Below are 12,911 nucleotides of genomic sequence, written 5' to 3'. Positions count from 1 at the left end.
CGTTTACTATATAACACAGTTAGGCTAATAGCATAGATAAAACCATATAAAACATTCCCGTTATTACAGCCATTCAAAACCTCGTTTAGCCAAATAATACGATCTAATCATAAACAATAACTCGTCCCCTAGTTATATAACCAAACAGTAAAGCACAAATCAAGAAATTAACTCTAAAATGATAGAAACAAAGTTTCGTCGACACTAGCGCCCATGTGTCACGTACATGAACTAGACACTTCACAATGGGATGAGAAGTCTACTTGTGTCGAGGCACAAGAATGAAAAAAACCATTTTGTTCTTCTTCTTAAACTCTTATAGAGACAAGAGACGAGACATCATAACTAACCTAACCTCAGTTTCAGTTAGTAGTTGTCAATAATAATAACTAATAATAAGATTACTACTTTACTTTCTCTATGTACGAAAACCAGATAGCAATTCAGGCTTAATATTAATAATAAATTTATAATATTTCAAATTTATTGTTTCTAACATCAGTATGGTTTTATCAAACTATTTGTTTTAAGATTAGCTTATATCAAGACGATGTAAGATCCTTGCTCTGAAACCAAAACTAGGACCATTTTTATATCACAAAGTTAAAGTGGAAGCGATTGCCTACCCTGTTATTGAACTTAGGTATGTATAATATCAATTCAATGAGATTTATTGCAGCCATTAACTTACGCATTACCATATAACAGGCCTAGGCTAGGCCTAACCCTTGAGTTGGTTAGTCTAGTCTATGACATTACACAACTATTCATAATGGGCGTTGTTACATTAGAACTGAAGTATGACTAGGCCTACAGTTAATTGAAAGGCTGCACTTTACTTGACGTCCTACACTCATTCGAATGAAAATATCGATCGATATATCGACTAATCGATTGCTTCATTCGATATATCGTTTGGTTAGTTAGGTAAGGTTAACCTAACCTAACTAACCAAACGATAAATCGAATGAAAATATCGAATCGAAAAAATTAATCGAATGAGTGTAGGACGTCAAGTAAAGTGCAGCCAATTGAAATATTAAGTTTTGCCTAAAATTGGAAAATTCCAAAACTTTTTTTGTGGGCAAATTAACCGATAGAGCTAGCTGAACAAGAAAATCCAAGAATTTTTGATCAAATGGATAGTGACAAAGATACGGCCGGAAAGCGTCGCAAAATCTAAACTTGGTTAGCGCCTAAATGACCAAAACTAGGTTGGGTTAGGTTAGGTTAGGTTATCAATAACATGGCTATTGTTAGTAACCTAACTTAAAACCCTTACTAACCTAACAAAACCCAACCTATTTTTTGTCATTTTTACGCTAACTCGATTTTCCGCCGTTTTTCCGGCCGTATCTCTGTTAATATTTGATCATGAAAATTCTTGTTCAACTTGTTTTTCCTGTTAATTTGAATACCAGCATAAACGGTTTACACGGATATCACTTTTCGTTTTCCAGCGCCTTTCCAGCCATATCTCCTTTAATATCCATCGTATCATCAAAGTTCTTAGATATTCTTGTTCAGCTCTATCTTACCAGTTAATTTGAGTAGGCCTACGCACAATGTTATTTTCGGGGGTTTTCCGATTGTCCGGGTAAACGGGTTGTTTCCGAGAAAAAACTACAACCATTTTTGAAATCAGTGTGAAATTTCAGGCATTTTGAAAAAAAATAATTCTAATTTCGGGTGAGGTTGGGAGGTTGATATAATTACCGATCTTCTCAAATTTTCTGGTCTTGACGCTTCTCAGGCTCTCCGGCAGCTTATTGAACAGCTTCCATTCTATGGTGGGGAAACGGCTTTTAAAGAGTGTTTGTTAGGCGGTATCTTGGTATATCTATCATGGTACAGTTACGTGTAGCATCGTGGTGGACATTACTTCCAGTAATGCTTATTTATACAGCAGCAAACGTAATAATTTTTTATTGGGTTAGTAAAACCTGAAATTGCGAGTCAAGACGCTTAGGTAGTAAGTAACCCTGAATTAACTTAGGCTTAATGTTTAAAACCATTCTTTAAAAAATAAATGACAAAAATACCGTACGTGCTTTTAAATAGGCTACACATAGTAAAAGCTGTATGCTTAGGCTTGTCTTGTAACAAAAATTGATGTTTCTGGTTCTACAGTTCCCAAATTTGTTTGTCCTTAGGATCTAATTATTATTACTTATCCCACACATTACTAGGAAGGATCCCTGGCCTTTTCTACAAAAGCGTAGCCATGTCAAGCGAGGCATTTAATTGGATAAGGTTTGTGCAGAGCATGGAGAAGACAGTGAAAAATAAAGCAGTCTCTACCAAAAGATTAGACATGCTGTAGGTTTATATTTAATGATATTGACATCTCAGGTACAAGCCGGTTATTTCATTTTATTGTGCATAGGAACTTTACGGATATACAAAATAAAGTTTAAAATAGCCTATAGGCTATACCTAGAGAAGAAACTGATGTTTAGGTATCCAATAAAATGACCGCTTTTAGTTAGTTACTATACAATATATAACTAATTAGACTACATTTCCAGATTGAAGAAAATGTTGTTAAATGAAGTTCAGACCTACTCCCTGACTCATTTGGCAACTGCCCCATTTTCATCAGCCGTATCGCTCGACCATTGTTTTGCCTTCCTGACAGAAAAGGGAATTGATGTTTTGGTAAGTATAATACATTTTAAATTCAATGTTACCGCTCAAAGTTTTAACTTGCACCTAAACAAAATATAGTTGGTCTAGAGTTTGGCTATTCCAAACTCAGCTATTCTGGAAATCTGCATAGGCCTATTTCAAACTATAAGTTTGGAAATTGTTTATTTTTTTAAATAGGCCTACCTTAAATTTTTTTTGCACGCTGCAACATTGCCATAACCTTGGCGAAACCATAACTGTCAAATCACGAACATATTCCGCAGTTAGGCAAAATTGAGAATATCTTGGTCACAGTGAAATATCTACCATGGTCGCAGATGAGACATCGTCGTTGTGGCAAAACCGTTTAAACATGATCAGAATATTTCAAAGTTTTTTACGATTCTTCTGCTCTCTGCTAACGTTAAAGTAGCTTGGCTCCTTCTGGCAAATTAAAAATCAAATCAACCCTAGTGGGTTGTATTGATAAAAAAATTCAAATTCAGTTAAAATTTATTTATAAAAAAAATTTTATTAGGCCTACATAGGTTTAGGCCTAATTCATTTTGAAATTCATTCAAATGGTTAAATATATTATACTCTGATCTGCGTGACACAGTGTTTCTATTTACCTATTTATATCAGACAACCTTAGATAGTTGCAAGATCAGGTTTGCACAATTAACTATGACATTAAAAGACAAAATAAATGGATTTAGAGTTTTCCCTCAGAATGTCTGTATACCACAGATTGTTTGTTAGATTTGTTTAGAATAATATCCTGGCCTTTTTTATTCCTATAACAGCCTTTTTATGAAAAAAAAAATCCTTTTTGCCGCTTTAAATTTGAAGATGATTTTGTCATAAGCATCGATGAAGTGGATCCAGAAGGTTTTTAAAAATATCCTGGTGAATAAGACCGTTTTATTATTTAAAAATCAAAATTAACCCCGTACACTGCTTGCCATGCCCTGTCTGCCTTTAAATCTTAGAATAGAGGGCAGTAATTTAGTCCTTAGAGTAACCGTACCGTAGTCAATTAAATCCAGCACTTAGCTTAAATTACAGTAAAGTTTACTTAACTAATTATTTTAACCAACAATAATTGCAATATAACAATGCAATTATTGTTTGCCTATATGTTATGTACAACAATTTTTATGTTAACAAGTGGGCTTTTTAATGGATGCACTGTATTTAATGAGTTCTATTCTGGTTTGTTGGCAGAGAAGGGCTGGCAAGACGGGGTTGTTGACTTGGGCCATCTGCCTTTTGCTGATATCTACTGTGGTGCCTGTATCTGCAGATGATGCTACTCAACAGATGTTTGGTGATTTTACCGATGGTTTACCTGCAGCATTCGGAGATTTCAACTCAGATGAAATAACTGATCTGTTTGTCATCCGAAACAACAGCAAAACTGTCGAGGTTTTGTTGGGGCAAGATAAAGAACCTGTGATGTACTCAGATGGAATCAAATGTTCATTCCCATATAATTACAAGATCACAAGTGTAACCCCAGGAGATTTTAATGGAGACGCTCTTATGGATGTTATGGTCACTTTGAACGTTGAAGGTGATAGTTTAAACCACATAGTAGTGCTATGGGGAGAAATGAAACGGTTGAATTGTACATATAAAACATTATTTAAAACAAATGGCCAGCCCCTTGCAATAGACTATGACAAAAATATGGTAATTGATTTGTTCGGAGTTGATGAAGATAACAACAGAGCGTTTTGGTTGTTTGATAAAAACAGTACAACACCGAGAAAAATTCCCATGAGAAACAACGAAACTCACGACTTTCAGGGGAAAATAAGAAAACCACACTCTCACGCTTTCCTGGATTTGAATGACGACGATCTGGCAGACCTTTATATCACAACAGAGGACAAGTTTGAAATTTGGAAAGGAAATAAGGATATTCCTGATGGGTTTACCCCTTGGCAAACGATCGATCTCCCTCCAGGCTTAAATAAAAACAAACAAGATGTGATCGGGCAAACTGTGTTTTTAGATATGGAACTGGAAGGCAAACTGGATCACATTGTCCCTGTGTGTGACAACATGAACTGTGACAACAGCAGAATCTTCGCTTACACTCAATCTGATAGGCAGTGGCACGATTTACATGTAAATTTCCATGAAGATGGAACAGCCAACAAATGGAAATTCGCTGTCAACACGAAACCTCAGAAACCATACACAGAAACAATAACTTTGCGAGCAGGTGACTTCAACATGGATGGCTATCCAGACGTGATGGTTACACTCAACCGAGCAAACTCGCAAGAGTACAAATCTTTTTTCTTGAAAAACGTTCCCTGCAAGACAGCTTGTACAGAGTTTTCTCGCACGTTTGAAGTGCAATGGAATACTTTAAGTCCTTACAACAATAATACAGTTCTTGGTGTTTTCTTCGATTTCCTACAAGACGGTGTTCTCGATTTAATATTCGTTCACTCTCAAGATAAGCCTACCATGTTCAATGTATCGGCCTACAGGAACACATTGGATTACGATGCCAATTTTGTGAAAGTCATGGTCGTCACAGGGCTGACTAATGTTGAACACCCGTTAAACCCCGGTCCTCTGAGGAAGTCTGCTGGAGTTTATGGTACAAACCTCCCCGGGCCTAAAGTCATGTACCAAACAACGACACAAGAAGGTGATCCACGCTCTGCTGTCGCTACTCAGATTCCACAATCGGCCCACTTCACCCTCAACCTTCCCTACACTATCTTCGGTCTCGGCCGGACGCCTAATTTCATCGATACTCTCACTGTTCAGGTCTATGGGAAGTCTCGTCAATGGACTCAACTCATTCCTAATTCCCAAATGGTTGTGATTCCTTGGCCGATAGAGGAGGTTTACAGCTGGAAAGTACAGTTGTTTGTCACTCCAAGTAAACTTATCTTCCAAAGTGTTTTAGCCCTCTTGGCCACATGTGTTTTCATTTCTTTGATAATTGCTGCTCTTTACTGGAAAGAACGGAAAGAGGATCATTTAGAGAAGTTGCAAGAAGCTCATAGGTTCCATTTTGATGCAATGTAAAGAAATAAATACAAATCATGGCAGAATATATTTATAAAGTATAGACCAAGTTTCTAAACTAATATATTGAAAATTAATTGGTTGTTATTGACTAAATAACATTAAAATGGGACAAAATTGCATTAGGGATGGTTGCATTAGCGATCATTAAATGGGGTTTTTATACACAACTCTCTAGTTTTAAAAATATACCAATAATATATGACATATTCTGACATTTATAACATCTTTGCTTAGAAAACTACAATTGCAAGGAGAATGTAATATGAATCATATCCAGAGACAAATTAATTTCATCAACAACTCTGAAACAAATCATATCGGTGACTCAAAATATAAACAACTGCTTACTTTTACCTCTTTGAATTAGATATAAAAATGTATTGGAGTTGGTAAAATAATTTATTTTCGGTAAATCCCCCGTATCATATTCTTCCCAGTAACAAACTATTTTCTTCATACATTAACTACAAACCTCTCCAGTTATCATTAGGGAAATCGACTGAATGAGGACTGGCTAATGATCAGTGCAGATTTGTTTACAAAGTATGTCAGATATGAATTTTTCATAAGATTAAAATTGTTATAATAATAATTGTTTATGCAATTTTATATACAATTGTGAAAGCTCTTTATGTTTTGGATTATAGTACATATTTTAAAATGCAAAGTTTTTTTTTTAAATCTGCATAGTATATTTGTTTAGTTTTAACTTGTTTTCTACGGCAAATTCACTGTTTATAACCCAACTGCTCTACTCTATTGGGTTTCAATTGGTGTGATTTATACATTTTACATGTTTTATATATCAATATGAAACCAAATCTCTATAGTTAGACTCATAAAAAATATTTCTTAGAATCTGTAAGATTGTATACTTACCTTAATTTTTCACTTATTTCAGGGTACACAGCTTCTTTAAAAACCTTGTGTTCCCAAACTAACTTAAGTAACTAGTGTGTAGATTCCACCAATCACTCTGAGCGTTGCCAAAAATTATGCAAAACAAAGGAACCTTCAAAGTTCCCTTAACATCTAGGGGTACAAGCTTCCCTTAGCTTACATTGCTATACCGAATTACTGTTAATTGTGTGCTGTTACCCTTCAACTACTTGATTGAATAGTCAACAGTATTCAGGATATTTGTTCAGTGGAAGGTAATAGAGATGAGTTGTAAAAAAGTACTGTTGTTACAGACTCTTCAAAGATCATGTAATATTCTGTACACTATTCCAAAGATGTAATGCCATGGTTTCCACATTAGTTTCATGATACAGTAGTGTGTTAAATGTGATGAATGAATTCGATTTTTTTATTTCATTTTATTTTTGTAAATCACCTTCTTATTGTGATGTAGTCTTAAGTGCTTTAGATAATTATATTTATTTATGTGATAATATAATAGTATGACTTGAATATAATAATAAAGCTGTAATGTTTCTCAAAAATAGTTAATTTTTATTTTCTCCCCCTATACCATAGTATATGGAGAAAGTATTGTTTTTGTAAAAATTTTCGAGTTTGAGTGGACATATCCGTTTTGGGTCCCCCTGGACCAAAAAAAGTGGTTTTCGAAGTTATGTCTGTGTGTCTGGATGTGTACAGAGCTAGGGACTACACCTGTGGTCCGATTTCGATGAAATTTGGTGTGTAGGTTCTAATCCATGGTATCTCCAGGGTTTTTATTTTCATTTTTTTGAAATTTGTATTTTTAATGTATTTTCCCATAAAACCCTATAAAATAACGGAAAATTCGGATTTTCTCAGAAATTGCCTGAACGATTTTGATAAAAGTTTAGTATGTTGTAGCCCTTTGAATTCTGAACAAAATGGTATGACTCATATTTCTGTAAAAATTACGGTTCAAAAGTTATTGTAAATTATGTTATTTTTCCCATAAAAACCCCATAAAATAACAAAAAATATGATTTAGAAAAAAAGCCGGTTTTGATTCAACTAAGTATGTTATGGTCCTTAAAATTTTGAAAGTTTTTTCACTTTTTTGAAATTTTGATTTTTAATGGGGATTTTCCCATAAAACCCCACAAGTAACGGAAAAATAAGATTTTCTCAAAAACGGCCCCAACAATTTTGATAACAATTTTGAATGTTATAGTCTTTAAATTCTGAACAGAATGGTACAAATCCCATTTCCGTAAACATTACAATTCAAAAGTTATTGTAAATTATGTTATTTTCCCATAAAATAAGAAAAAAATCTGATTTTTGGAGAAAAGCTGGCTTTGATCAAAATTAATACCTATGTTATGGTCCTTATAATTCTAAAAACAGTACAACACCCCATTGTAACAATTATGGCTCAAAAGTTATTGCAACTTTTGAGATTTTTAACTATAAAATATCATATTTACTCTCACCGCTTACCCATGATAAAGGTTGTTGACACGCTTATCGGAGAAAGTAGGTGTCAGAATGCTGATACCGTTTATTATTTTAGCCAAGCATTCTTTGAATACACAATTTTTAATTTAGACAATGCATCAAACATACATGTAGTCAATTTGAGAGGTTATCTTTACATGAAAAGTATTTTTGTCTTCTAATGTAGTTTCTTAATTAATCTTGCAATATGACGAATAATATAGTTCTTTAAACGGGCAAAAAGTGTTCTATCAACCCTCTCTCATTTTCTGGCCTCGGATGGAAAAGAGTAATTTTACACCCTAGTGATGAAATACAGTAGAACCTCTTTAATCCGAACGTCCACTAATCCGAACTCCTCATTGAACTGTACTCTACCTATACACCGTACAGTACGTAGTACTTTTTGAAACACTCTTGAATTTTTTGTCAGTTGGAACAGTTTAACCAGAACTTCTGTGGCAAAATCGAACTATATTTAAATTACATAAAATAAAATTAAAGAGGTGCGTAAACAAACCTTTGTGCACTTGCCTTTGCTTTCAAAATTAATGCACACTTAGTTTGTGTTAAATTTGAGTGCAAGTTGCTGGCTCTGGGCCATTACAATTTGCCAAGATGTCCACATTCATGAGCAATTTAAAATAATAGAAATAAGATGCAAATGGAATTTGATTGTTGCTGAAATTGGTGGAAGCAACATTAAAACCCCATCATATCAGTGATGAGTTGAAAACTGCTGTGCAAGACGTAAATAGAATGAGTTTGAAAAACAGGTTTTTTAACACAGTCAGTCTCTTTCCAAATCAACATCCAATCTAACAAGGAATTGTAATGTCCCAGTAAAAAAACAGTAAGCAATGTTTCTTTTACTACCTGTATGTCCACTAAAATGAGGCATTCTCACGCATAGTGTCGGACGTCAGTAGAAATCAATCTTTTAAAACAAGGATGATCTACAAAATTATTAATAGATAAGGTCAACCATATTGTAAGTTTAAGTTCAGGTACTGTTGAACCAATCACACCTCCATTAAAAAGATTCCATAACATCTAGGGCACAAGCTTCCCTTAGCTTAACAAGGAAAAAATAATACACAGGACCACTTTTCTGTGAGTCAAATATATTTTAGTAGCTATGAAATGAAAACTAAGTAAAAAATCCTTCTAAGACGTTAGAAAAGCATTCATCTTAGAGAACTAGACACCAAGGTACTTACTCATGGATATAGACCAATGAGAATTGATGCAATCATAAATAACTAAAGAAAACAATAGGAGCTGTTTAATTTGTCATTTGGTTGACATATTTTGTAGTGTAACTGTGTCTTTCTAAATTCAGTTAAATATAACAAGTCAGAAAGCCACACAATTGTCAAACACCAAATACACAAAGTACCCCTGCTGCAGCAAACCTGCAGACTAAGCGAATTTCCATTTTCCTGATTAGTAAAATGTGTCCTTAAAAATATCACATCTAAGGTTTTAAGTTTAAGAATAACATCAGAAGTTTAAATTTACAATTTTTTCTAAATTTTCTCTGTAACTATTAGGCACGTAATAACGCTTCAGTATACTAAACTATTTTTTTTTTAAAGCTCTAAGAAATGGTTTGGAAAGAAATTGCTAAATTTTTTTGTTTTTTGGGTAAAAAATGGGAAAAACCAATTTTTACCCCATAAACCCACGTTCCCATAGTCCGATCATAAAGCCTGATCATGGTTCGAATAAATGTAGATTTACACGTTTATACCAAATTTCATCAAAATCGGATAATTTTTGCTCAAGTTATCTTGCTAACGGACACAGACATATATATATATGAATTTGAACGGATGGTGTTTTTTCCTCTAGGGACCTCAAAACGAAAAAGTAAATCGGCCCCGGGTCCAGGTCTTACCTGGTAGCCAATGATTTATCATCTTACTATCGCAAAGTTTTTACCTAGGGGGATTAAACCTATACAAATTGGTAAAAAAATCTTGTTCATATATTTCTTAATATGGTCCTTCCTTAATATTCAAAGGAGTTGGCTCCTGATCCAAGGAGTGGATCCCCTAGTCTTGGCTGTCGTCGCTACTTCATAAAACCTCCAAGCAGTCTGCCAACATCAGCCTTGGGCATCAACCCCAGCGACCTCCTGCCTCATCTGGATAAGGACGATGCCTACGCGCTGATCACTGATGTCACCATGAGTCCTAAACTGGTGCGAACTTTGACGCCCACTCCCACGCCTTGCGCCATCCAGTGGTCACCTCGAGGCATCCTCCTTAACCAACGGTGAGTGGTCTGAATTGTAATTAGACATTATAGTGCATAAGGTTTCTATGAGTAACTATTGGGAAATAATAGTTAGAAAGCAAACATATCAATCAATCAATCAATAGATCCCCATTCTACCGAAAAAGTATGATTTTTAAACAAGGAAATAAAGACTGGGACAGGTGGCGTCGTCCTGTGATCCAGCTACTAGGAGGTCACAAATTGTGGATGTTTATAGGCATGCACTGTGGATGCGATACTCCCTGGTGTGGATTAACGTCCGCACTAGTGAGTACTATGACTATACGTAGCAGCCTACTATCCTGATAATTTACCAATTTGTAAGCTATGAGGCCAAAAGTGGTTCGAATTCCACTAAACTGTAGGTCCCTTAGTTGTCATTGGCTGTATGGGCTATTTATTAACAGTCCTGTCTAAGGAACATGTCGGCCTTATTCAGTAACAAGATTTTGAGACTGCTCCACTCATCGTACACTCATATCCATTCATAATTGGCTTAAAATACCTACCTACCCAATTCAATGAAAAGTATATCAGAGTAAAACAACCAATGTTTTTGTCAGCTGACATCATTGTGTCTTGTTTTATTTATGCAAATGTGTCACTCTACTTTACTGGGACAGATAAAAATTTTTAAATTGGCTACTGTATCATCAATATTACATAATTTTTTAGGTGCCTACTGTCAGTATTGACTGACATGGGAGGTTTGGAGTTGTACAATGTCAGTAACAAGACAGCAGACATCAGCTCTCTATGGCTGCAACACTGTCAGAAGGATTGGGATCCAGTCAAAATTTCCCCAAACTCTGTCAGTGAGATACTTAAGCTGCTACGTACCAGGGCAGAAATGGTCAAGATCACAGGTTAGTCCTTTGCCTTTTTTGTAGAACAGTTTAGCTCGACCAGTCAATCAAGTTGTTTTTGAATGACTGAATGAAAAACACACAACTCTAAGTTCTTCAATTGCAATAATAAAGCTTGAATCTTTGTCGTAGGAAACTTTGTGTAAAAGTTTTTACATCTGTCAATAACTTGTTCAACTTTGATTTTGTACTTTTTAAAAACCAATTATGATCTTATAGGCACTGAGTTTTCTTTACCAAATTTGACTGCACACTTGCCTGCACTTGACCCTAGTATCATTAGTTGGTTCAGAAAAAAAAACACTGCGAAATTCAGCAGCTAGGAAAATTTGCCTATAGAAAGGTAAATATTACAAAAGGCAGTTTGAATGCAGTTTTGATTTGACTAAAAAAATCTTAAAATTTGTAAGATGTATCAAATACAAAAATCCTAAACAACCTATATCTACAACAAACAATTCTACAATATCTACAACAAGTAATGACGATAAGTGTGGAAATGAATTTTGGATTTTTCTAACCTATAGTATGGATATTTTTACGTCATTAAAATAACAAGTGTTTACAATAACTAATTCTATAAGGATGTTCATTAACAACATTGATTTTTGTAATTTAAAAATAATTGTAGCTATGTGCTGGCTTGGTGAGGGAGGCAGGTTTGCCACTGTTTCCAAGAGTGGGTTGGTAACACTGTGGATAGTAAGAGCCAGTGATGCCACTACACAGGAACTAGACGTTACTTTAACGGCCAAGTTCGACTGTGGACTGCGAAACGCGACTGTCCTTTTTTGGAATCGTCTGTCATCACAATCATGTGAGTGTTATTTTATTGTAGATTAAAAAACCTCAGAAATCATATTTTCTTGTTATATCCGAGGTTTTCAAAACCAATAAGATTATCAATAATTGTCAAACAGTTTATGAGTATTGTTGAAATTATTGAGATGTATAAGTTTTGTGCAGTAAATTCCCCCCCCCCCCCGTTTGTTTAATGGATAAAAAAAATTAAATGACAACCAAATACCTATTTTGGAAAAAGAACACTATGGTAAGATAATTATTAACTAGTAGTAGTGAGTTTGTGGCTCAGTCAATAATAGAGATATGCTGATTTACCGCTTATTGATTTTTCCGTTTTTCTCAAAAACTTGACACTAGGTATCAATTAAGCCAAATATGTTTGAACACTTCTTGCTTTTACAGGTTTACTGATAGTGGGAAGCCACGACGGACGTATTCAAGGGTTTATATTTCCTCTAACTGAACCATCCTCAGAAACTAAAGCGATCGCCTCAATAACTCCTAGTCAAGTTGATATCTGGGGAGAGCAAGATAAGATTGCCCCCACTTACATTGACAGCTGGTCGTGGAGTGATGGGAATCTGGTCGTTGCTGCCAAAGGCCCGTTTTTCTTGGCATTTTATCTTGATAAGCAAGGAAAAAAACTTACCTACTGTGCATATCGATGCTCAGACATCTCCATTAATGGTATGTTTGTCAAACATTCTCATTCCTAAAAGTGAAACAATAGTCATAGCTATTATCTATCCTTTATTTTAAAGTAGATTGATAGTTTGTTTTAAAACTAGTTTCACATGTTATGGGGACTGTGAACTGTACTTGAGGGATAAGTCATCACTTATCAATAGGGAGCACAGCTTGTCTGGTGGTTAGAACTCAATCATTCTGCTC

At 34.9% G+C, this 12,911-nt stretch overlaps 1 protein-coding gene across 2 annotated transcripts in view; it reads left to right on the top strand.

The window, feature by feature from the left end:
- Positions 1-333: 333 nt before the first annotated feature.
- LOC129002556 (T-cell immunomodulatory protein-like) overlaps positions 334-12,911 on the top strand; it is a 29,042-nt gene continuing 16,464 nt past the window's right edge. The window contains exons 1-6 of one of the 2 annotated variants that reach the window (XM_054430444.1): positions 334-643; positions 2,529-2,658; positions 10,094-10,347; positions 11,026-11,216; positions 11,848-12,033; positions 12,423-12,707. In XM_054430444.1, the coding sequence (XP_054286419.1) occupies positions 2,539-2,658; positions 10,094-10,347; positions 11,026-11,216; positions 11,848-12,033; positions 12,423-12,707 (1,036 nt within the window). In that variant the 5' untranslated portion in view covers positions 334-643; positions 2,529-2,538. Of the gene's footprint in view, positions 644-2,528; positions 2,659-3,855; positions 7,134-10,093; positions 10,348-11,025; positions 11,217-11,847; positions 12,034-12,422; positions 12,708-12,911 lie in introns of those variants that run through there. The other variant, XM_054430445.1, reaches the window with a different exon arrangement.

This window comes from Macrosteles quadrilineatus, unplaced genomic scaffold, assembly GCF_028750875.1.
Source record: "Macrosteles quadrilineatus isolate MER2022 unplaced genomic scaffold, UCM_ALF_1.0 Scaffold_9__3_contigs__length_116548681, whole genome shotgun sequence".
NCBI lineage: Eukaryota > Metazoa > Arthropoda > Insecta > Hemiptera > Cicadellidae > Macrosteles > Macrosteles quadrilineatus.
This window is presented reverse-complemented; position numbering and strand designations above follow the sequence as displayed.